The 25,171-nt window shown below is 43.5% G+C and overlaps 1 protein-coding gene and 1 long non-coding RNA gene across 2 annotated transcripts in view; one reads left to right on the forward strand and one right to left on the reverse strand.

Moving 5' to 3' along the window:
* Window positions 1-13,027, forward strand: part of LOC309366388 — a 49,868-nt gene extending 36,841 nt beyond the window's left edge. Inside the window, exon 2 of the long non-coding RNA XR_014166677.1 lies at window positions 12,528-13,027. This is a non-coding gene — a long non-coding RNA (uncharacterized lncRNA). The remainder of the gene's footprint in view (window positions 1-12,527) is intronic.
* SH3BGRL2 (SH3 domain binding glutamate rich protein like 2) lies at window positions 104-25,171 on the reverse strand. Its single transcript, XM_081904949.1, has 4 exons — window positions 24,887-25,171; window positions 12,029-12,214; window positions 3,896-3,976; window positions 104-2,733 (listed from the first exon to the last, which is right to left on the reverse strand). Exons 1-4 carry the CDS (start codon window positions 24,929-24,931, stop codon window positions 2,719-2,721), a joined length of 327 nt encoding a protein of 108 aa, XP_081761075.1. The 5' UTR covers window positions 24,932-25,171; the 3' UTR covers window positions 104-2,718.

Consider the following 25,171-nt stretch of genomic DNA (forward strand, 5'->3'; position numbering starts at 1 on the left):
GTTTTTTGACCACCAACTGAAAGGAATGCATTCTAATGTTCTTTTACATAAAGAAAACCAGAAGGCTGCAATATAATGAAAATAAAACAGAAAGAACAGAAAGCACCTTACAAAGTTTTAATATAAAAATGAAAGCCAAACTCTGAATTAAAAATCAAATAGCATTCACCAGTGAATTTATAGAGCTGATAAAGGCATGAAAACAGGGCACCTTTTGAACCAATCTTGCATTCTAAGAATACACTCCCCCCACCCACACACCCCACATAAAACCCATTAAGGCATCTTAAATGATGTGCCTTCAGCTTATTGCAAACGCCATTATAATTAAAATTAACTAGACTCCAAAGAGCTGCTCAAGGACTTGCATGCTCCTGGTGGAATGGATAGAGCACAGTGGATTTTTAAGCTGCCATCCCACACGTCCCAGAAGAGCAGACTTGTTCTGCCCCCAACAACAAAAAAACTGCTTTCAAAACTTCCCTGAGCTATGAGTAACAAAATAGGGCTCATATACAATACTATATAACAAGCATCCCCAAACTCGGCCCTCCAGATGTTTTTGGGACTACAACTCCCATCATCCCTGACCACTGGTCCCATTAGACAGGGATGATGGGAGTTGTAGTCCCAAAGCAGCTGGAGGGCCGAGTTTGCCTATGCCTGCTTTATAATCATTTGTGATTTTATCATTAAAGATTCCATAGCACCTTCCTCTTTTCCTTTTCCTTTAGTACTTTTAGGACCAACACCTGAACTATTCTACTGCCCTGATACAGAGGATCCAATATGCACACAAGGAACATGCCCTGATCAAAATTAAAAAGGAAGCCCTAGCAAATGGGGGTTATAAGTGACATATTCACTCCCACAACAAGTATGTGATGCTTTAGCCCCAGTCCAAAGCTAGTAAAGCCGTATTCTGGTCTTCGTATCCTGTGTAAACAGGTGAGGCAGACTGCAAGGATGAGTGCCCTAGCTCTGATCCTGCTCTCATAGCTCCCTGTGTGTTGGAGAGGGAGAAACAGATGGAACAGGGACTCTCCTGCCCTTTGGGGAGCAAGAAAGTCAAGGCTGTGGCACATGGAACTAACAGGAAGCTCCCTGTTTCGTACGTTCTCTCTCCACGTGGTAACAGTGACTGGGCAGGGTGGGCTCATCGTTGCAGCCCTCCGTCACATGTTTACACTTAATATGAATGCCTGAAGAGGGCTTTCGTCATGCTCAAATGCCCATTAAAATGAACGAGAGTCAAGCAAGAGACAACCAGCTTCTTCCACTGGTAAGATTATTAACTTTCTCTTGACTATAAACTTTGTCTTGGATCTGGGACAGACTTGCGCGCACCTCATGCGAGCTTTAAATCAGAGCATCCATATTTTCCAGGGGGTGCTTGCACTTCAAACAATAAATATTCAATTGATAAGTGGTCTTTTAAAACCCAGCTAGGCTGCAATGCTATGCACCTATTTAACTCACTTCTGAGTAGACATGCATAGGATTGTGCTGCTATTGTTTGGTCCCACACTTTTCATTTAGATGCCTCACAGGTTCACAGAATAGGCGATCCGTACTGCCAAGTATAGCTATTTGGGACTCTGAACTGGAAGACGCTAAACACACCAGTCCAACCCAGCACTATTATGTAAAGTGATACATTTTCCAGGCAAAAATATAATGCTTCTTTCTTTAGGAAACCCTCCCCCCCCCAATACCCTTCCACTTTTAAGGCAATAGAACTATTAATCTACTTAAGGTTCTGGCTTGTATGCTTTTGCAGGCTCTGATTATACTGTATTACATGGCACACTACAGGTTTTAACCTTTGTTCTACAATTAATCTCAATGACAGCAATAGGGTTTTTAAGTAATATCAATGCTTGTAAGGTAGGGGAAAATCTATAATTCATACAAAACATTTTTTTGGCAGATGCATGTAATGTAGCTCAAAATGGCAGACATGCCTGGTGTTCTCATCAAGAGGTAAGGTCCATTTTGTCAGCTTCTCATTTTAGAATCTACTTGCCAGCTAATTCTCTTCCATCAAGTTGCAACTCAAAGCAATCCATGAAGTAAATGCAAGATGGCTGTTGTTTTAAGAACTGGCTGCTAAATACCAACCAGGGGAGATGTGAGATTCGATTTGCTGCCCCTTCCAAGTAGAAAGATAACACCAGGCCACATCTACCACGATAAGCACATTTCAGCACAAATAGCACAATTAGCACATATTCTGTTGGAGTGGTGTCTTTGCAGCTCAACACTGCTGACTTTAGCATTTAACTGTGTTCAAGAACAGCAGGTTACACCTGCCATTAACTCTCAGCTCAGAATGCAGTAAACATCTGAAACTCTGACAATGCTCACTGTACAATCAGATTCAACACACCCACCTGTCACTTTCAGAATGGAAGTAATGTCTCAAATGTGGCATCAGATACTGTTAGGGTCAGTGGTACCCAGCATCCACCACAGATATGTTTGCAATAAGAAAAGGGAAAAAGGAAGGACAGCCCCCCAATCATTACCATTTTACCATCACCATATACCCCGTCTTTGTAGCCACTGTCTTATTTCATCTTTTCAGTGTCAAACAAAATATTAATGGTGCATATTGGTGTGCATCACAGTGATCCACTACGGAAGCTGTTGTGTGCTGGACATCAAGAATTTCATTCACCCAGACAATGTGCTTGCCGAATCCTCAAGGAACTTTTTCTAAGGCTCCGACTCCTGTTTTTTTTTTAAAAAAAAAAGAACCAACATTTATATAGTTATTTCTTTCAAACACTTATTTTACCTTACAAAAATTACTCCAAAGTGATGAACCACACACAACATTAAAACAATAAAGCATCAAAATACACATTAAAAAAAAAAAACAATTTCAGCAATGACATGACAAATAGGTATTCTAAACAAAAACTATCAGCAGGAGTTGAAATTAGAAACACCTGCTCTGCTCATGCAGACTCCCTGTGCATTTTAGAACCCTTCAAAAGCACATGGGAAGCCTACATGAGAAGAACAGGCTCGTGCTTTGGCCCTCCAGATTTCGCTGAACTGCAACTCCCATCAGCCCCAGCATGCATGGCCAAGGAACAGGATGAAGGGGATTGTAGTACATGGCCACTGGCTCCCCAGCAGTGGTATAGAGAGTCACCCACCATTTAATGGAAAATGATTGGGAATGGGATAGAAGGAGCAGGGAAATTGCAGTCATCCTCTCTGCTTCCTCTTCCGTGTGATTAACAGTGGGTGGAGGAGGAAATTCATGAATAGGGCTTACATATCATAGTTTGTGTAGCTGAGCCTCAATTGCCCCTATACCAATCCCAATTTTTTTAAAAGATAGCATGGAGGACGGTTATCACTAATGGTCAATAGGGCCAAACAAGTTAAGAGAGCCTGGAAAGGTGCCTCATAGGAATAGGCTCTAAGCTTTATCTGCTCACTAAGAGGACGCCAAAGGAACCAACTATGACTCCACGTCACACCCAAAGCAAACTGTGACCTGGTCTGGCAACATTCCCAGGAAATCCAGTAAGTTTGCAACACAGTAGGAGATACACGTGTTTCAATGAGGACCAATTTATTTGATATTTTATTAGCATCAAACCCTAAATTTAAAAAGGAATTATAAAAAATAGCTGAATTAAAAATCAATTACACTACTTGGATTTAACTGAGTACATTGTGACTTTAAGTGTTTATAAATTATGAAAAAATAACCAATTGTGCTTATTTTAGCTTCAAGCTAAGATGTTGCCAAAAACATCCCATACCCTTTTATTCATTTTTCAAATCAAAGAACACGCCGTCTATTCCAGAAAGAAAATATACATTGAAAACTACAAGCTGAATCTCATTAAGCCTCATATCATGAAATATTCACCTTTGATGCCAAATTAGGTTTCAACCCAAGAAACGTAAAGACGGTGTTGCTTTCCTTGGCTTCAAAAAATGAGTCATAATCCTAGAGAGAGGGGAGGGGGGGAAAGGTAAGTTATTTTTAGAACTTCATCCCACTGATATTGTATCAGAGATGCAGTATAATCATGCTTACTGGTATATAAAGGAGTAACTTTATTATAGTAATGGAAGGATAATTCCAGTTTACCCATCATTTGAGAATGTGTGTTCTCGGTCCTGCTTTGTAATTGATATGGAAAAAGGAGAGAGAGGGAGGGAGGCAGAGAGAATAAATTTAGTTAAACCCAGGCCACATTCCACCTGATGATCGGCACCATCAAAGCAATTCAAAGGAGCATAAAGAGCTGTCTATCAGATGAACTTAATAAGATCATTGGTTCATCGAGCATACTGCCCTGAGTGGAAGCAGAGATAATGATTAATAATTCACAGTAATATAACTACATATGTTCATTGTAAGAAGCAAACAGCTCTGGCATTCCACCAAAAAGCATCGCAGTACACAGCCTACACACAGTTCAGGCCTACTTCCCAGAAACAGGTTCTGCAGCTTTCTCAGCTATTGGCTTAGTTTCAAGTTTCACGTGAAAAAAGGAGTAGAGGCTGCAATTTCTGGTTAAATTGCCTAAAAGTTAAATAGTTTATTAAAAAAATAAGAAGAAAGCAAAACAACCTGACAGTTCAGTCCTATGCACGCCTACTCAGAAGTAGGCCCCATTGAGTTAAATGGGGATTACTCCCAGGCCGGCAAGTTTGTACAAGATTGCAACATAACTTGAGGCGACACCAAAATGTATAGCTAAGAGCCACCTGTTCCTAAGGCAGGTTTCTAAACAAAAGTTCAATAAATCAATAGCAGGTTTACCTCATATCTTGCCCCCCCCAAAAAATGGGCAAGGGATAGCTGATTAATTTTTTTTCTTACAGAAATATCAATAAATTTATTCAGAGCCAGCTAGCAAACCCCTTGACTTCTTAAAGAATTAATATCACTGTCTCAATGACAATAAAGGCCAGATTCCTGGCTTTAGGGAGCAATTAGATTCTGTGGGATTACAAATGAAAGCTCTCTTTGCACTGCTTTCAGGAGTTGATATTTTGACAAACCTCTGTGTGTGTTTAAACGGCACCCTTCAGTTTTGTTTGCAACCTATTGCTTTAGCATTCTGCTAAGAACCTTATGGTCTGAATAGGGGCTTTGTTGTTAAAAGCTTAAAGAAACAAAAGACACGTCATTCACTACTGATCATGTGAAAACTACTTGGGCTAAAAATTCCATCCTGCAGCTACTCATCAATCCTCTTTTTTCAGGAAACCCTATTTGTACCTAAGACCAGCTCACTACATGTCTAAAATTGGGCAGTAAGAGGACTGAGCATACAACCCTGGAGAAGCCATTCCAAAATCTGGGACCCTTTAATGGGGTTGCAACCTGCATTTACTTAAGAAACCCCTATTCAGACCTTGCTTCAGCCACAACCTTGCTTTAGGATGGAGCTACATGTTTCAAACTTGTTTTTTGCTGAGATAACATGAATGTGGGGTGGTGGAGAAAGGAGGTACATGCTAGAGAAAAATCTGAAAATCCTGCACCCAACTCTTCTCACCTACAAATGTCCCGGAGGTCATTTCCCACCTTGCTTCTACTTTTGGAATGTAGCTGTATACATGCAAACAGTGTTTAAAAATGACCTGGCAAGAACCATCTGGTAGGAAAAGGGTTAATTCTGTCCCACAAATTTTCTCTACTCTTGCACCATATTGCAAGGGAGCCTTCTGCACATGAAGTTTGCCCTTAGATTAACCTACTTTCAGCCTCTTCTCTGCAACAAAGGAATAACATTGATCTGCTTTACAAGATTGTTGTAAGAATTAAGGGCATAATGTATCCACAGCTCTTATAAATGCAAAGTAGCATGTTTAGGATTACCACTTGAACCTCTCAACAGATCTCAGTCAACACTTTTGTGCATGCCTTGTTAGAATCCAAACTTTTTCTATTTGGATTTTTTAAAAAGAAGTAGAAAATATCACATTTGTAGATATATATTCAAGCAAGAGAAAGTATTAAACCATTTGGAATAAGGAAGCCAGTTAAGTTCATTATGTTTTCCAAATTCTAATAGTTTTTCCAGGCACTTTTTCCTAGCACTGACTTAATCTATTTGCACATAGAACTGGTAATGTATTTGCACACATTTCTATCCCACCTTTCTTCCATCATGGAACTCAAGGTGGTGTACAAGAGGTTTCTAGGTCTCCCATTCAGGCACTGACCAGACCCAGCCCTGCTTAGCGTCTGCAAAGTGGCTGTATCATGTGCTCTCAGACCATCTCCTGAAGGAAATGAGATTAAGTGAAATATGCCCACCAAATGAGATGTACCACCTGCAGCACAAATGGAAAGGGCATGCGAGTTATTTTGCTAATTACATTAAAAGCATGCAAATTAGTTTGAGAATGTGTTTAGCTTCTCCCCGGGAGCTCAAGAAGTATTCACTGCAGTAGCGTTATACAATTTGCCAAGGAAATGCAACTTGCACACATAATGACCCAACAGCTGTGCCACTTTACTTGCAAGACGCAGCATATGAACAGGGGGGTATGTGGTGGGAAACTCTGGCTAAGTTTGATGAGCTTTGGCTCAGGCTGGTATCTGAATTCCAAAAGGCAACAGAGGCAAAATTCACTGGAGTCCAGCCAACAAGAAGCAATTTGTGTTCCAGACATCTAAAAGGAAAGCAAGATATTCTGCTGTAAACTTCCCTGAAGAAAAAGGCCTCACATGGTTAAATAATATATTCATATTCTTTGGGGATTGTACTGTCAGTTTATAGGATCTACAGTAATCAAGCGCATTCAGTTAACTGTTGAAAATCTTCAGGCAAGTGACTAGTTAACAGGATCAACAGCAGAACGCTGCAGTGGAACCTTAGAACTCATGGTAGGTCAACTATCTCAATGAACTTGCTCCAGGACCTCCCTGCAAGTGTTTCTTCCTTGGCTGGAATGTGTCCTTTGACTGTGATAATTTACCTCACTTATTTGGCTGGAGGATGGAGATATGCATGTTTGTGTAGAAACCTCTGACTTGTTCATGGCATTGCCACATCCACTGCTCTGGCCACCACTAGCATGCTCCTGGAAGGTGGCCCATGAAGGCATATAGCTCATGGACTGAAAAATATTTTTGATGCTACTGTTGGAAGATTCCAACCACTTCATTCCATCAGCACTGTTGCCAGGGGCTGGGTGGGGGGTTGCAGCGGGGGTAACATATCCTCAACAGGGCCCCTCCTTCAAGTGAATGTTAAGTGAACTTCTAATACCTCCAATAAGATGTTCCTACACAAAAGCTGGTCTTAACAAGTATCCAACATGGACACACCACCACTATCTCTTACATGAAAGGAAACCATTTTGTAAGGAAGGTTGTGCTGATTTCTCTTTATTCTATTCAAGCAAGTATCACATTATACACAAAATAATGTGATGGAGGGATCCCCAACAGGCAAGGGTGCTTATTTGCTTTTTAATTAATGATGCCCCGATGGTTTTGATTCTAAAAACTGACACTAACGGCCTCAGGAAGAAACTCGAGTGTTTCGTAAGCATTCTTTTTGAGTATTCACAAAAACTCTCGAAGGTTTTTGAAAGTATTTGCTGGGAATATGCAATATCCTGATTTGTTTTTGGTGTAAATAGGGGGAGGGATGAGCACAAGACTCTTTATTCCAGTGTCAAGGGTTTGCCCCCTTTTGGGCAAAAGATTCCTGCATTGCAGGGGGGTGTTCCTTTCTGACTCTATGATTCTATGAAGAGCTTCATGTCCTAAGAACTGTCCTCATTCTGTTCTCCACCCTACCTGCCTACAACTCTGATAAGTAGGAAGGTAGGGTTCGGCAAGTAAGACAACTGTCTTTGATGTGAAATCTGCAGAAGGACCCAAATTCTACAAGCCCCAGCACACAGAGATCTCACCAAAGCATAACGAATGGGCCAAACACCTTTAGGCAGAACCATGCAGACGTTGTCCAAGTTTGTTTTGAGCTACAAACAAAGTTTGTCTGAAGTTAATATGTGGAAGCCAAGATCCCAAAATATCAGGATGGAAAAGTTGTACTTAGATCCTGTTATCACTGCACAGCATCAAAACAAGAAGGCTTCCTTTTAATTAAAATGATTGCACAAAGGGGAGATTCCATCAAATCCCAGGATTTAGCTAAGGAAGCATTTAGCTGTGGTGATATGGCAAAGTGGATGAGAGTCTGAGCTACAAAAATCAGAAACTCTCTGGCTTTCAATCTTACTTCTGCCATGAACTCATTGGTTTGCCTTAAGCAAAGTGCTTTCAGCCTCAGTTCCCTTGACCATCTTCTCTGTCCCCTTTTGCAATTTGAGAGATGGACCTACTGACTTACCTAGCATAAGTGGTGGGGAAACCTGTGGTCCTCCAGGTGTTACTGGACTCCAGCTCCCATTAGCTGCACCCAGCATAGCCAAGGATGATGGGAATTGTATTGCAGCCCAGCACTATCTGGCAGGCCACAGGTCTATATGCAAGAACTACAAGAGGAACATCCATGAATGAGCATTCAGGTATAACAGCATCCCTACTGAAGCAACAGTTCCTTCCTTGGCATTTTCAAGAGCAGAATTCTGGTCCTCACCTAATAGAGAAACCCAGCTTATTGTGCTGAGTGTTTTCATTTTCACATCACATTTACACAGATTTGCGGGTGACTTGAGAGTACACCTGCTGTCTTTAAAATGTCACCCAGGAAGCATCCCTGATAAATGAAGTATAGTTTTGCATCTCCTTGCAGTAACTAAATTACCATGGCTGTCTGCCAGAAGAGACAGATCATTAAGCCACTTTGAAAGGATTTCTCAATCATGCCTTGCAGATTTTGTGTGTATGTGTGTGTGCAGGAACTGCATAAATACATAGAACAGTGACAAGCTTTAAAAGGTAAAACTATCACCTTTGAGCTCAGTGTTCAAAGCATGTATCAGAGCATGATTTTATGTTTCTCTCTTTTAATCATGCATGCACAAGCACACACTGTAATTATATAATTTGTTTTTAATGTTGTATTTTAAATTGTTGTGACCCTGCCTGACACCCTAGGGTGAAAAGCAGGTGATAAATCAAAACTGATACTGATGAGGATGCACAGGGAGAAATGAAGGGGCAAAATGATGAACACAGGGGAGGGGATGTTCCTTTTTACTCTTATATCTGCAGAAAAATCTTCAGCAAAAACCCATCTTCAGGGTCCTTGCTCAACAATTGAGAAAATATGCAAAGAGGTTTGCTTCACCCTTCTCCACAACATCTGAAAACATACAGAAAGGCAAAGAAAGCTCCCATAATTGCAGAAATAGTTAACAGGTTGTCAAGCACAGACTGCACTGAATATAAAACAAGAAAGGGCAGAGCGTGGCTGCTTTCCAAGGACAGTCAGAACCACCAATAATACTTTGTAAATCAGATTTAGATTACTCATGACCCCACCATCACAAGACTGAGGCTTCCGTTTTCAATTATCAATTTTCAAAGCTCAGGTGCTCATTACACTTAATTGCAAACACAGCACAATCAAGCAACTAGAAAGAGATTAAAGCAGATGCTGGGAACTCGGATATATTAACAGAACCGTCCCATTATGTTGGCATTAAATAATAGTGCAAGGGTATTTCCAGATGTTGGCTCAGTCCAAGGATTGTGGGTGTTTAAGCATGACCCACAAGCCTGGGGTCAACTCTGCTGATCAATCATAATCCAATGGGGACACAGCAACTTCTGCACAAACACTAGTAAGATTAGCTCCAAACCCCAACAACAACAACAAAAAACCCAGCTCACACACACACACGCGGATGGTTTTGGTCGTGCTTTGAAGGTTAGGCCTTAAGATCTTTTCAACAATCCTGTCCTTCCCCAACCGCACCCCAAAACAAACACGCACACACACACACACACACAGAGAGAGAGAGAGAGAGGGGGGGGTCAGATGAGTCTTCTGTTCAAATACACATCCCATAGCCCAGTTACTGCCAAGTCCTTGTGAGCGGGATAATGAAGTCATTATTAACAAAGAGGTTGCATGTGTGTGATACTCATACAAGGTAAGTGTTAAAACATTTGCAGAACGATGGCAGAAATGACTGGCAGAATCCGAGACCAGGGAGAAGAGTCAGCGGAAGAAGATTGGAAGAAATTTAAAGACTATCTACAGAAATATTATAAGATTAATGAATGTTAGAATGATATCGGATAGAAATTAAGTGGTTTTCAGCTGTAATGTTATAAGACAATATGGAAAAAGGGTTCAGAAGTAGGTTAAATATATATAGATAGATAAGGATTTGCTGAACTAACAATTGAATTGGAATACAAAAAAGGGAGGTATGAGGAGGTCTGGGAAATAAGTTAATGAAAAATAAGTTATTGAAATTTTGTGTGTTTTTAAGTTTTTTCTGTTTTGTATTTTTGTTATATTTTTCTTTTTTCTTTTTGATTTTCTTTTTATTGTATTAATATTGAAAACTTTAATAAATATCTTATTTAAAAAAAAACATTTGCAGAACAAAACCACTTCAGGACCACAGTTTTGCCAGTTGGCATTTCTTAGTGCAGAAAGTATTGATCTGATGTGTAGAGATATTTCCTATTCTATTTTATTCAAAAAGGTCCTGGAAGCCTCTCTGTGTGAAAGAAACAAGCAGAAGGTTCGTGATGTTTGGGTTATTTCTTCAGGGAAGCTGAATACAGCTGGCTTAAACTGGTTCTCTTATCTTTTTCTGTTAAGCTCATGCTGACTATAATACAGTCGTACCTTGGATCCCGAACGCCTTGCAAGTAAAATGTTTCGGCTCCCGAACGCCCCAAACCCGGAAGTGGCTCTGCTGGTTTGTGAACGTTCTTTGGAACCCGAATGTCCAACACAGCATCCAATTGGCTGCAGGAGCTTTCTGCAGCCAATTGGATGCCACACCTTGGTTTCTGAACATTTTGGAAGCCGAACAGACTTCCGGAACGGATTCCGTTCAATTTCTGAGGTACCACTGTAATAGGCCAGAATGAGTCTGGGCTTCACTTTCTCTTTCTATCTCTTTTACCTCTGGTGTAGTGTTCTGTATACAGTGTTAAGGTTTAGACTTATTATAATTTAATGTAAGTTTAAGTTAAGTCTGCTGCAACTGGATTTTTTATGGACAGTGCCAATCCTGAATACTGGATTTGTGACCATTGTGCTCACTTGACTTCAGTAGCAGTAAAGCTCTGCTGGATGAAATATCAATTGACTCTGATCTATTTTTTAGGAATCCTGTGAAGTGTTTTAAGTTTTCACTCTGCTAACTATACATTGGAATCTGCTCTGGATCAATGCTGAGTAGAATTTCACTGACAAATTTTGTATGAAAAAGCCTTCCAAAAAAACTTGCTTAGGAATTAAAACTAACACGTCGCCAATAAGCCAGGCATAGGCAAACTGGGCCCTCCAGATGTTTTGGGACTACAATTCTCATTATCCCTGACCACTGGGTCCTGTTAGCTAGGGGTCATGGGAGTTGTAGTCCCAAAACATCTGGAGGGCCAAGTTTGCCTCTGCCTGCAATAAGCAATAGGCTAGAAAGTAACCCAAACCTTTCGGATACAGAAGAAAAACAACCCTGGTACCAGAAATAACAAACAATTTTAATATTCTTTTTAATGACTTTTTAATGATGATACTGAATAATGGAATGAGTCAATAATCTGCCCTAGAAATTTCCCAAAGCAGCATGCAAATGGCTCCAAGACAAAGACGATCAAACATTTAGGATCCAAATGCAGAATTGTTAGTGTAGGAAATACCAAAAAACAGATCAAAAGTTGAGCATTAACCCTGACCATTCTGCATAGGGTATTTCTCATTGCCATGCTATCTACCAATGCAGGATGGTAACAACAACAAAGTACCACTATGGTCATTCTCTCGATTTCTGAGTTGTCAGGAAAAACCAGTGGTGCTTATGCAGTTCACAAAGATGAGGATGGCCAAAGCTAACTCAGGTGAGAAAGGTAGAAGCTTCAAAAGTTACTTACTCCACAGTACTGATCATCATTGAAAATCTGGGGTGGGAGCGGGTTGCCTTGTGCAGGCTGCTTGTCTTGAGGAATGTTCTTATACATCCATCGCCTTTGCTCCTCCGACATGGTGATATCCACCTCTTCAAAGTTGATCTTGTTGGCTTCCAGAAATCGTACAATGTCTTGCTGCCTCTTCTTTATCTGGGATTGGGGGGGGGCAGGGGGAACAAAACAAAATCAGGATGCAACTTAGTTGTTTGCTAAGACACTATGCAAACCAAGTTAGTGGGATAAAGTTACTTTGAAGACATGCAGTACAATTGATTTCTAGCAACAGGGCTTTTACGTGTGGTGGATTTCCTGCATCCCCCCCCCCCAATCACAACCCCATGATGGTAGAACTGGGAGGCAAAAAATGTTCTTGTCGATGCAGGTCTCTTAAGTACAACTATTGAACCCAAGAATGCAGCCTTTCATTCCCATGGCCAATTTTAAATTCTATTTTTCCCCACAGGTTTTTTATTCTCTGAATCAATGGGCAGGTTTAGACACAAGCAGAAAAGTCTCCCTGCTACATCCAAATTCAGAGAAGCTGACCTAAGCCATGTGACAACAAGGGAGGCACTGAACAGGACTAACCCATCAGCCTGGTGCCTTGAAGACACCGTCATCATGCCTTGAAAATACTTTGGACTACAGCGCCCATTAGCGCCAGCCAGTACGGCTTAGCTAACCTATCTGAACAATGAGTAGATCACCATATACTTCCACTTGATGTAGCTAGGGGTGAAGAGAGGCAGACAAGATGGAGCCACACTCAGACTCAAGATATGAACGAATGGTATTTGGGATTTAGTTCAGTATAGTGTCAGCACTCAGGACTCTCTGTCTGCAACCTCATTACATAAGGCAGGCAGACGTGCTTGACGCAGCCGTGGGTGTCTTATTAACTGGCTGTGCCTGCTTTCTAATTTTTTGTTTCTGTTGGTTCCCTCAGGGAATAAATCACTAGAGTGGTACCTCGCAAGACAAATGCCTCATAAGACGAAAAACTCGCAAGACGAAAGAGTTTTTCGGTTTTTGAGTTGCTTCGCAAGACAAATTTCCCTATGGGCTTGCTTCGCAAGACGAAAACGTTCAATGCATTCCTGTGGGAATGATTTTCAATGCATTCCTATGGGAATCCGTGCTTCGCAAGACGAAAAATTTGCAAGACGAAAAAACTCGCAGAACGAATTACCGTACTTTTCGCACCATAGGACGCGCTTTTTCCGTCTTAAAAACTAAGGGGAAAAGTCTGTGCGTCCTATGGAGCGAATGCAGGGGGGAGGCAGGCAGGAAAAGCCCCCAAGAGCCCCACACAAGCTTCACGCGGCTCTTGCGGGCTTTTCCCCAGGAGGGAGAAGGGAGAGACACCGCCAGTCAGTCCCTTCTCCCTCCTCTAGAAAAGGCTTGCGCAACCTCTGCAGCCGGGGGGAAGCTGCGCAAGGCTAAAGAGGAAGCCGGGGCAGCGAGCGCGATCCATCCCGTTCGCTGCCCTGGTTTCCTCTTTAGCCTTGCGCGCCCCTCCAGCCGGGCGGGGGAAGCTGCGCAAGGCTAAAGAGGAAGCCGGGGCAGCGAGCGCGATCCATCCCGTTCGCTGCCCTGGTTTCCTCTTTAGCCTTGCGCGCCCCTCCAGCCGGGCGGGGGAGGCTGCGCAAGGCTAAAGAGGAAGCCGGGCAGCGAGCGCGATCCATCCCGTTCGCTGCCCTGGTTTCCTCTTTAGCCTTGCGCGCCCCTCCAGCCGGGCGGGGGAGGCTGCGCAAGGCTAAAGAGGAAGCCGGCAGCGAGCGCGATCCATCCCGTTCGCTGCCCTGGTTTCCTCTTTAGCCTTGCACGCCCCTCCAGCCGGGCGGGGGAGGCTGCGCAAGGCTAAAGAGGAAGCCGGGGCAGCGAGCGCGATCCATCCCGTTCGCTGCCCTGGTTTCCTCTTTAGCCCTGCGTGCCCCTCCAGCCGGGCGGGGGAGGCTGCGCAAGGCTAAAGAGGAAGCCGGGCAGCGAGCGCGATCCATCCCGTTCGCTGCCCTGGTTTCCTCTTTAGCCTTGCGCGCCCCTCCAGCCGGGCGGGGGAGGCTGCGCAAGGCTAAAGAGGAAGCCGGGCAGCGAGCGCGATCCATCCCATTCGCTGCCCTGGCTTCCTCTTTAGCCTTGCGCGCCTCTCCGTGATCCACCAGAGGTAGATCTTAACCCTTGCCTCACCTAGGAGCTTCTCTGGGCAGAAATTCCCTCAGCTTAAGTGGGGTGGGGGAAGTGTGGCAGGTAGGGATGTACCTACCTAGACACTGAAACCAGTGTCTCTCTGATGAAAATTGGGAGTGGGCATTGTGTGAAGTGGCTTGGATCTCCTGCCGCAGAACTATAGGACTGTATAGAGTTGGGGGGCCACCCGAGGGTCATCTAGCCCAGCCCCCTCACAATGTAGGAATCACAGCTAAAGAACGCCAGGCAGATGGTCCCCCAACCGCTGCTTAAAAGCCTCCAGTGGTGGAGACCCCCAACACCTTCTGAGGTCATAGAATTGCAGGGTTGGAAGGGAACCCCAGGAGTCATCTAGTCCAGCCCTGGTGGACAGTGGGCACGATCCATCCCGTGGCACAAGGCTAAAGATGCTGCGCAAGGCTAAAGAGGAAGCCAAGGCAGCGGTGGATCGCGCTTGCTGCCTTGTCTTCTTCTTTAGCCGCGCTGGAGAGGTTTAGCTCCTGGCTGGAGAGGCTGTGCGGCTATGGATCCCGCTCGCTGTCTTGGCTTCTTTGCTCTTTGGGGCTGGGGGGGTGGAACCCGGGCCTCCCCCGCAGCCCAGAGAAGCTCTGGGAGAAGCAGACAGGCTGCGCGCAGCCTGTCCATTGCTCTTTGGGGCTGGGGGGGGGGATAAATTTTTTTCCTTGATTTCCCCCTCTTAAAACTAGGTGCGTCCTGTGGTCCGGTGCGTCCAATAGAGCGAAAAATACGGTAATTTCGTCTTGCGAGGTACCACTGTAAACTGTTCACCTTATCCTGTCTAAATGCCAGATAACGCAACTAGCATCTTGCCTGGGCCTTAATATGCTTTGATAAAAGAGAAGAGTACAGCTTCCGTCACTGCCGAACTGAAGGAAGCAACACAAGGCATCTTTGCTATTTGAATATGGATTCATGATGCGTGATCTTCAGCCTCTGCCTCTCAGCTTAGACTACCTTGCAAGGTTGTGATGAGGAGAAAGACAGAAATCCCCAAGCCTGCCACCTCTAAGATGACTTGAGAGGATTACAATTGTTATGATAAAAAAAAGAGTATCTCCCTGAGAAACGGCTAAGGAGTAAACACTAAACAAATCCAGAGTGGAATCGCTAAGATGATTGGATGGCACCTTGTACGCCTCCTTCCGGCAACTCCAGCAGCCAAGCTGGTGACAAACTTATTGCTCTGCCTTCCACAGCAGAAAGGCTAAGAGGGGGGTCTTGTTATCTGGGCAACCCAGGACCTTGCATCCCATGCAACCTTGCATGCTGCTAAAGCAGCAATTTGACTTCACCCCCAGACGCACACTCCATTGTCTCTTGAGACAGATGGATGCCAACAATATGTTTGATATATAAGAGCTTTTTTCATTGCTAAACTGATTGAAATTAGATTTTTTTTTCTTTTAAAAACAGGTTGAAGATGTCCAATTTTTGTATTTGCATTGAAGCCCCTCACTGGAAACGGAAGAATGTTTCCAATGGGCTATGCCTAAATATCTTACTATTCTGTGAACCTATAGAATTTCTGGACGCAATAGGTTGCACAAACTTCACTCCAAAGCAATTTTATTCTGGATTACTCTTAAAGCGCAGGGTGGGTTAAGTGGCCTTGTCATCGCTTTCTAGCTTTCTAGGGTTACATGATGCTACCAATTTGCCTCTGTTGACACCTCAACTGAAAAGGGCAGGTTCTCTTGTTTCCTTACAAATAATTAAACTTGAATTCAAGGGAAAGGGTTGATGTTATGGAGCGAAATTAGGCAACAGCCAATAAAAACCGTTTCTCCAGCAGGCCATTGACTCAGCTGAGACATATGCTGGGATCATCTGAGCAATACTCCGTTAAGAAGCCCCGCTGGGGGCCTGAGAAAGGCGAAAATCAGTGATTCGGTGGCTATTTGCCATGGCAACCGCATCATTATGTACATCACAGGAGAGCTGCTGGCTTCTCCAGGCAGATGTTCAATTAACTTCTAATGTGCCACACATTTGGGGCGTGGGGAGATGAGAGAATGTTATCATGCAATATGCTCTCCAGTTTTTAAACATTAAAAAAAAAAACCAGCAGTGGGAGGTTGATTTTTGCAAAGATCGTTGTTTGATGCACTGCCCTCTAATCAAGCTGGCACAATCTGTCTAGTCCTTATAACACAGTGCAATCCTTTTGCCTCTTTAAAAAATATAGCATTGAGGCTCTCTTAATGCCTGTTATGCGCCTTTTACATCCTTCCTTAGACTCTTGGCTGTTGTAAGTGGGAAATGTCTTTAGTAATGACAATTCATGAAGGACATGTCTGTATGCACATACATTGTTAATGACTGTTCAGAAGACAGAAAATGGAGATTTACAGATGGGTTATTCACAGCAAGTAATCCATAAAGCACAATCTAGTGAGTGTTTTCCACTCGTATCTCCAGTCTGAAAAATGACAAAGATAGAAGCACAACATAGTGCACTACAATAAATGGGAACATATACCAGTATTTGCTTACTCAGATGTAAATTGCATTTTGGTCCATGAGCATAACAATGCAGCCCAGGAGTTATTGTAATGTTATACATATACATTATATTGCTCACATCTAGAATCACTGGTGTGAGTTTGTGTTTTGCTTGCAAGATAACAGGTGCATCAGTCCTTCTCAAAAATACAGCAGATGTGTATTTCCTCAATTTCAAAAAATGCAGGTTCACCAGATGACATCCAGAATGTTGACTATACTCAACATTAATTCCTTTAACCTAACATTCTGTTTTGTGAAAATTACATTTTTCTATGCTCAAACCTGTAATCTTAGCAAAAAAAAGGGTGTACAGACCATGGATTTGCTTGAGTAGAAGACAACTCTTATTAAATATACCGTAACTGTGTTAACAAGTGGGGGGGGGGTTTATATTGTATTACATGTATGCAGTTAATTATATATAATTAAATGCATACACAATAATAATACACATACTCATACAATCCCTTTTTTCACTTGTTAGCACAATTATATTTAATAAGTGTTATCCTGTAGTCCAGTATTTCCTAAAATAGTGGGTTACCACACTACTTCATAAAATCATAGAACTGTAGAATTGTGGAGTTATTGAGACAGTGACACATAATAGCCACTTTTAATATCATTTTAACTATCAACTACAGTCTTTGCCTGGGTTGTTTGCAAACGTTCTAATTGCTGGAAGGGGAGCAGTTCATTGACAGACTGTTGTGAAGAAGTACAACTTCTGCGAAGGAAACTTTGGCTAGGAAGGAAAACCTCACAGGAGATACACTACTGCATTTACAACAATGCCATGTGTTTTTCACTGTGCATCATGTTACACATATTATATACATCTATCTACTAGGAACAGATTGTCAATCTCAGCACCAGATATGTAGTCAAGAACCAGCAATGCTGACCAAGTAAAAGAGAGGATTAGGAACGTAAGAGAGTTCAGGGTTGCTTCAAAAACTACAAGCATATGCTGTGTACACATCATCGTATTTTTTAAAAGGTGGCTATGCAAGTCTACTCCACTACCTGTAGACACAGGGAGGTGAAAAAAGCTACATTTCCCTGCTGATGTGGGTAGTGTGTATACACCCCATGAAAGGAGTGCATTTGGTTGTTTCAAATTTGATGGTGTATGAGTGCCACAACCCCAGAGTTGGCCATGACTGGACCTAATGGTCAGGGGTCCCTTTACCTTTTACTCTCAATCCAGGATGCATAGAAGACTGAGAGACCCTAGAAGAAGGGTAGCTGAAGTAAAGGGAAGAGATAGGCCATGGGGATGAAATACAGAGAACATATAGTAGGGAGATGAGGAAAATAATCTGCTGTTTACATGCAGTGGCAGGAAAGGGCCTCAGGACAAATGAGTCTAAAGAGATGAGGAAATTAATAATAATAATAATAATAATAATAATAATAATAATAATAATTATTATTATTATTATTATTATTATTATTTTATTTATACTCCACCCATCTGGTGGATTAGTGGGAAAGATGGGCTAGGGAAAACTCTCGTGCAGAACTGTGTTCTTGGCAGGATGGGAACAGAGAGGCACAGCAGCTCTAATGACTGGTCAACTTTGGCAGAAGGTATCAAGGAGGCATGAAAGCCAATGGGACCATGAGAAACTAGACTGAATATCCTGTGTCAAACTAGCAAGCCAAATACTTGCAGGTCAGCTGCAAGTGCCTAGTTAATCCACATTAACATTCATATACAAGTAATTAATATACAGAGTGCACCTTTTGTTCCAGTGCCTTTAAAGTGACCAAAAGAATAAAACTGAAATGCATCATTCCAAACTTCTAATATAGGAAGGGGGGGAGAGATTTGCACTTGCTAAATGCTACACACACACACACACACACACACACATTTTGAATGTAAATGGGGAAAGCTCAGCTCGGTGAATGCATTAATGCCAATGGACAAAGCAAAATGCAGCAACCTCTGAAATATGTTATTTGTCAGCTGGTTCACAAGCAGAGCTTACACTCCCCCTTTCAACAGAGACAATTAGCTCATCAACTGGTAGGGAACACAGGACTAACATTTCTGCACGTCGGAGCAAATTTATTCAGCAGCTTAGCCCGAAAGCAGAATCAGCAGATAGATAACAAGAGTCGGCTAAACAAATGTCAATACCGTATTAAGCAGTTTAGAAGTAGGCACAAAAAATGTGCAGTCGCCAGACAGGTGTCAACAAGTTAAGATGGAAAACTTCCAGCCGTACATTCCCAAGAAGGGTTGCTTTATTTCCTTCACACTTCCAAGGAAGCAATGAGCAAGGACTTATAACTCCAGCAAAACTAATTTTATTCGGTGAAAGAACATATTACATACTGTATAAGTGTGTGTGCCGGAGTGTATTTCATCAGATGCATGAAGGCTTATACTAAAATAAATTGAGATGCTACAATACATTTTTTGTTGGTTTTCCTAACAAGTAAACATGCATCAGATTGCTAATTTTCAGTACTCTCTCACACACAGCACTTCCTTGTGTACAAATTCCTGCAAAGGCATCCCATGCGTTTCAAAAGAATGGACAGAGCCACACAAACAAGCAGCAGAGGCACGTAACAGCAGCAATCAAGCGCCAAAGCAAGTCTCGGCTTGGTTGGGGTTTCGAAACACATAAGGAGCCAATTTGAATACAGCAGGCACCCTACTGCAAAAGTTTAGTCCCCAACACATAAGGCAGAGGGCTCAAGGAAGTGTAAGGAGAGCATCCAGGAGACAGTGAGTTCACCCTTGCTCTTCCCCTTAGAATATAATTGAGGTTGGGAGGGATTAAATAAGGCTTGAGCCTCAGCAATGACATAGCCAAAGTGACTGGCAAATGGTGACTGTAGGGCATCATGGCAGCTTTCACTTAGGCCTCACCATCCAATCTAGCCACACATGTTCATTCACATTAGAATTACTGGTGCCTCTTGGGATCACCTTGCTATGCACCCAAACCCCTCCGCTTCTCCTGGTCCAACAGCTGGAGATACAACTGTAACACAAGTTGCTGGAAGGAAGAGGGGAGGGTGCCAGAAGGGCAATGACTTTCTGGGGTTGCTCCCCTCACCATCCTGTACAAGGACCATCAACAAGCACAGGATCTTCAGAAAGCAAGGGAAGAACCCTCTGTCCCTGGATGCTAATACTTGAGGTACATTACAATGGGAAGGGTGGTAGGACTCTATCTGCTGACCATCACAGGAACAGAGACACAGCTGGAATTGTTACAGCCTTTATTAAACACCATCAGTGGTGGTGAATTGGGCAGCAGTGGCAATGGCTGGAGTGGAAGGCCTGGCCCTTGAGCAAAGCCTGAGAGGAGGAACCAAGTATTTGCATATGACAAAGGAAGTGGTAGATGGCTGCAGCAGTTATCCACTAAAACAGTGGTTTCCCCTCTTCCCTTGTTTACCCATGTGGGGTACTCTCTCCTGGGAACTCACTTTGTTGGAACAGAGTGGAGGGTGATCCTCTCGTGGCAGAGTACCTATCAGGGTTCTAGTAGGGGAAGCACTAGCAATGTGCACAGAAAAGCCCCCTTGTTAGGTAATGTGCTCCTTTCTCCATAGTTCCCCTCCCCAAAAACCAGGACATTCCTTTGTGAACTCTAGGTATGTGTGACTTGGAGGCAGAGATATATGGCCCCGGGAAGCACTGCACCTTCTTATCTGATGTGTTATTTCCCTATGCAGGGTTCATATACAATTGGTGGTGTGATGCAACTGGGTGTTGAACAACACCTTATCTTATGCTATGTCATGCCACTATGGCAAGATTTTGTTTTGTTTCTCCTGTTCCCACTGAAGCCAATGGGAAGAAATTCCTGGTGTAAAAAGCTGGCAGCCAATGGGGGTAAAGTTGTGATCCTCCCGCATGATTCCACCCTGGTTTTGCCAGCCCTGTCAGCACCTCTTCACCAGCAGAATTGCACTGTTAATATATCATGGGAGTTCCACCTGCATATCTCAAGTTCTGCTGGAAAAACAAGGTTCGCACTTCTTGTACTCCAGGGTGCCCTAAGCAACCCATCTCTTACAGTACCCTAGCTTTTACGCCATACGTAACAGGGAGGCCTCCAGTCTGCAGGCCTAAATAGGCCCATGAGGCCAAGCCATGCCTACCTGCCCACACCTGTCTTGTTATAATGCCCAATGTGGGGCAGGTAAGGGCAGGGTTTGGCTGACTGTGTGTTTGTAGGCACCTGTAAAGCCATTTTCTAAGCGCAGAGGGAGAGAGTATTTTGAGGAGTTTTCCTTAAGAGCCCTACAGCAAAAAAAAAGGTCACAATTATATCTAATTGTGACATCAAGTGGTTGACAGGTGGGCAGCTCTACCCACCTGTCAAACTTTGCCTGTGGGAAGTAGAGGAGATAACAATCTGGTCCACTGGGCTATAAAAGATTCCCCACCTCTGTCATACACAGAAAGCATCTGCACCCTTTAAAAAAAAATGTGACAAAACCGAAAGATGTTGGTGTTGCATTACTACAATATAAGCCAGCTGCTAATAACTGACAGTAATAGGAGGAGGAAGGCTTCTATTATTAGTGTTCAATGACTGTACATTGTACAAGTGCCGAAAAGAATCTATGTTTACACAGCAAGCTCCTGACGTGGATAAATAATTGTTATTGGCCATTAGTACTTAGCCACTGAGCACTGCATATGCATCATGCTAGGCTGTATTAGGAGGTTCCACTTTCCTTGTGCCGATGAAATGAACACAGATATTATACAGCTAAAAGTCTTCCAGCAGAAATGCATGGTCTACAGAGAAGCTCTCCAATAAGTCTGCTCAAGAAGATATATGGATCAATAATTACAATCAGATTACCTTTTCAGATACCAGAATTAGCAGAATTACAGAAATCTGAATTACCAGTCCTAATAGATAAATGGATTACAAGATGAAATGGATATGCAGTTGTCTCTGGTTATATGAAAAAGCAATTACACCAAGGCAAAGATATAGGGCATTTGAACCACTAACACAAAGCCAGAAGAAATATTGATTTGATTTTAGTACTACTACATGACTGTGACAATTTATTTAATTTTTCAATGTGACATAGTTTGCTTGGCCCTAGGACCTTTAAATTATCAAACTAATACCAAACTGGTGCTGCTGCAAGAATGCAGACTAAGATATACAAGCTAAGTTTACTTATTTATTAAATTTGTTAGTTGCTTTCTCTTGCTCAGGGCAACCAAAAACAACTTACAAGCAAATAAACAAGCAAACAACAAACCCCACATAGATACATTAAAACTAAAAGGAAAGAGAAACACATTAAAAAATCTTACCCCACCCACTTCTAAAAAGCTACAGGCCAGGCTATGGAGGAAAACTTTTGCCTGGCACCTAAATGAAGGCACCAGACAAACTTCCCTGGGGAGAGCATTCCACAAAGGAAGAGCTACTGCAGAAAAGACCCGTTCTCATATTGCCATCCTCTGGACCTTCTGTGAAGAAGGCACATGAAGGAAGGCTTCAGATGATGGTCTCAGGGCCTGGGTCAGTTCATATGGGGAGAGGTGGTCCTTAAGGTATTGCAGTCCAGAGCCTAAGTCCAACAATGAGTCCTGCAGTACCTTAAACACTAAAGCTTCAACCCAAACCTCTTTTGCACTGGGCTGGGGTGCATCACTTGACTGGCATAGATGCACACCAAATGAGCCAGCAAAAATACTGCTGGCAAGATCCTCACTGTAGTCCATGGAAAGCTTCAAAATGGGGCATTTCTGGTAGTAGTTGTACTATCCTGGAATCTGCTGGATCCCTGAAGCCCAACTGCTGTGCCAGCTCCAGGATGGCACAGCCATTTACCTACCCTGCCTTCCACCTCTGCTAGCATGAGTGATGGGGCTGTGAATGAAGCATTGGCTCCATCATGCCCTGTAGCTGCCCAGGCAACCAGGGACTGGATTTTCCTGACTGGAGTTAGTATTGCAGCCTTGCATTCTCTTACCTGATGTTAAGTCTCACTGAATTCATTAGGACAGACTACTAAGTAAACATGGTTAAAAATATATAGTTAGCCTTTAAGGTGCTACAAGACACTTTAAATGTTTTTTGGCGCTAACACAGAAACCTCAAAGCATTTCTTGAGCATTTAGGACTATTTTAAGATGGTGTGCAGAATAGGTTCCCACAGGTCATAGGCTAGGGAACCATGAACGAGGGCTGAAAGTAGTTCATTCAGCTTAAGTAGTTCATAAGCATATTTACTGAGAAGGTCTTAGTGGCAAATGACACTGGTAGAGCATGAGACTCAATCTCATGGGAGCCCCTTGGAGAGCAAAAAATCCCTGTATTTGAGGGTGTTGGACTAGATGACCCTCGTAGTGCCTTCCAAACTCAACAATTCTATGAAGTACGCATGTATAGGATTTGGGGTGGGGCAATTAAGGCAGGGAACAACTTTAAATTTGAGACATCTGTAAGTTACAATTGACACTGTTCTATTATAGGAGGCTGTCTTCGTTCTTGTGTGTTACCATAATATGCATAAGGGGTGGGAATAGTAAACTTGGCCTTTCCTTCCAGCTAAAAGCTGCACCTCTTGCCTATTACACTGCAAGTCATGCTACACTTCCTTCAGTATTTCAAACGCAAAAGACACTTCCATTGAAAACAAGCATACCTCAATGTAAACTGATTAACCAGTTAAAAGGCAGGTTTTTAAGTCACCTAAATATCTTTATATTAATTAAAGCCATCTACTACTGGTTAAGTAGCACATGTGTTCATCATGTGTCAATATTATTAATTAAATCTAACAGCGGGAGATAAGTTGTTAGGATCACAGTGACTCAGACATTAATATTTACCATACGTCTTTGACTTACACTAGTCTATATTTTATGGTACAGGGAAAGAAAACAAGTTTTCATTCAACAGTTCTGCATGTGTCAGTATAAATTATATTTCAGCACACACTTTTTGGTTCAGTTACATAAATATTTTTGTCTCTTAACGTCTTCTACTACAATGCCTTAATGAAATTTGCCTTACTGCACATGATGATTATATGTTTACCCAGTAGTGCATTGTGGCATCAAGTTTCAATTTACGCCCAAATGCATGTGAATAGAACCACAGTCTAGATGTGCAGCAATCTGAGCTGATCCAATAGCCCCCCAAGCCATGTGAGCTTATGTGCATCTCCCCCTCCCCATTCCAAGTCAACAGAGCATTCATCATCCCGTGCTGATTTTGAGGCACTTTAATCCTTCCCCCTTTTTACTTAAAACCAACTGTCTCCCTGACCTTTTCACAAACAGAAGCCCAAAATCAGAAACCCAGATCGCCATACTACAACTACTACCACCACATGGGGCCCCTCCAGGGCTGGAGGCCAAAGGGAACAACAACGCTTCAGACCATAGAAGCAAACTCCTAGGGGCTGAGGTCCCTTTGCCAATTCCCCAAAAAATAAAATATCTGACCCCCCCCCCACAAGTTGATGGGCATTGCCATTCAAATAATATAGGTGCACGGCGTCATGTGATCGATTACGTGGGACGGGGCTTACCTGCTCCCCCCCCTCCAATATTTTATTCAAGTTTGCAACCCTGGTGCTGATTTTGAGGTGCTTGATGGGTTGGAAGGAGGAAGGATTCGTCTCCCTGGCCTTATTTTTGTAGGAAGGAAAGAAGCCCCGTTTATCAGAAAACCCAGGCACCACGACAGGAGGTCCTGCAGGGCTGGGTGCCAAAGGGGCCGCTAGAGCTCGGCCAGCCAGAGGTGAAAGCAGGGAGAAAGCAGAGAGAGCTGTCCCTCCGCGGGGAGCGACGCAGAAGCGTCCATAGGGCAACCCGAAATGCTCTCCATTCAATGGAACTGCTCCACCTCTGGGGTGACGAGCCAGTTTTCTCGGGGATTCCCCTCCCTCCTTCCGTTCACCTGCAGGGCGGCGGCTCTGGTGCGTCTGGTTCGGCGCTGAGGGGACGCAGCGTCCCCCTTGGGACCAGCCGCCAGTCGCCCGCGGGGCTTTCCCCAAGGAAGTCCCCTCAGGAGCGCAGCGCAAGGCGGCTCCCGCCTGCCTTCATTCGCCTTCCCTCCCTCCGTCCCTTTCCCCTTCTCCCCCACTCACCGTCACGGAGCCCGAGAGGGAAGCGACGAACACTCGGAGCACCATCTTCTCTCCCTGCCTACATTCGCCTCGCGGCGGCTCCTCTTACCCGGACGAAGGCGCACCGCCGGCGGACCCCTCTCTCTTGCCCAGGCGGCTTAGCGAGGGAAAGGTGAGGCGGGCGCAACTGCCCAGCGCGGGCTTCAGCCGCAGCCGCGCGCGCGCCCACACACAGCCCTTTCTGAAGCGCAGCCCGAGCGCGCCCAGATAAGCAGGTTGTGGCTTCTGCCAGCAGCGGGATTCGGG

This window comes from Podarcis melisellensis, assembly GCF_964234715.1.
Source record: "Podarcis melisellensis genome assembly, chromosome: 3".
In the NCBI taxonomy this organism is placed as follows: Eukaryota; Metazoa; Chordata; class Lepidosauria; order Squamata; family Lacertidae; genus Podarcis; species Podarcis melisellensis.

What these genes read in the sequence shown, in the direction of transcription:
- SH3BGRL2 (XM_081904949.1), bottom strand. Translation starts at nt 24,931, where the DNA reads ATGGTGCTCCGAGTGTTCGTCGCTTCCCTCTCGGGCTCCGTGACG. An exon ending in CCCTCTCGGGCTCCGTGACG is followed by an intron (nt 12,215 to 24,886) that starts GTGAGTGGGGGA and finishes CCCCAATCCCAG; the next exon opens with ATAAAGAAGAGGCAGCAAGA. An exon ending in ATGATGATCAGTACTGTGGA is followed by an intron (nt 3,977 to 12,028) that starts GTAAGTAACTTT and finishes CCCTCTCTCTAG; the next exon opens with GATTATGACTCATTTTTTGA.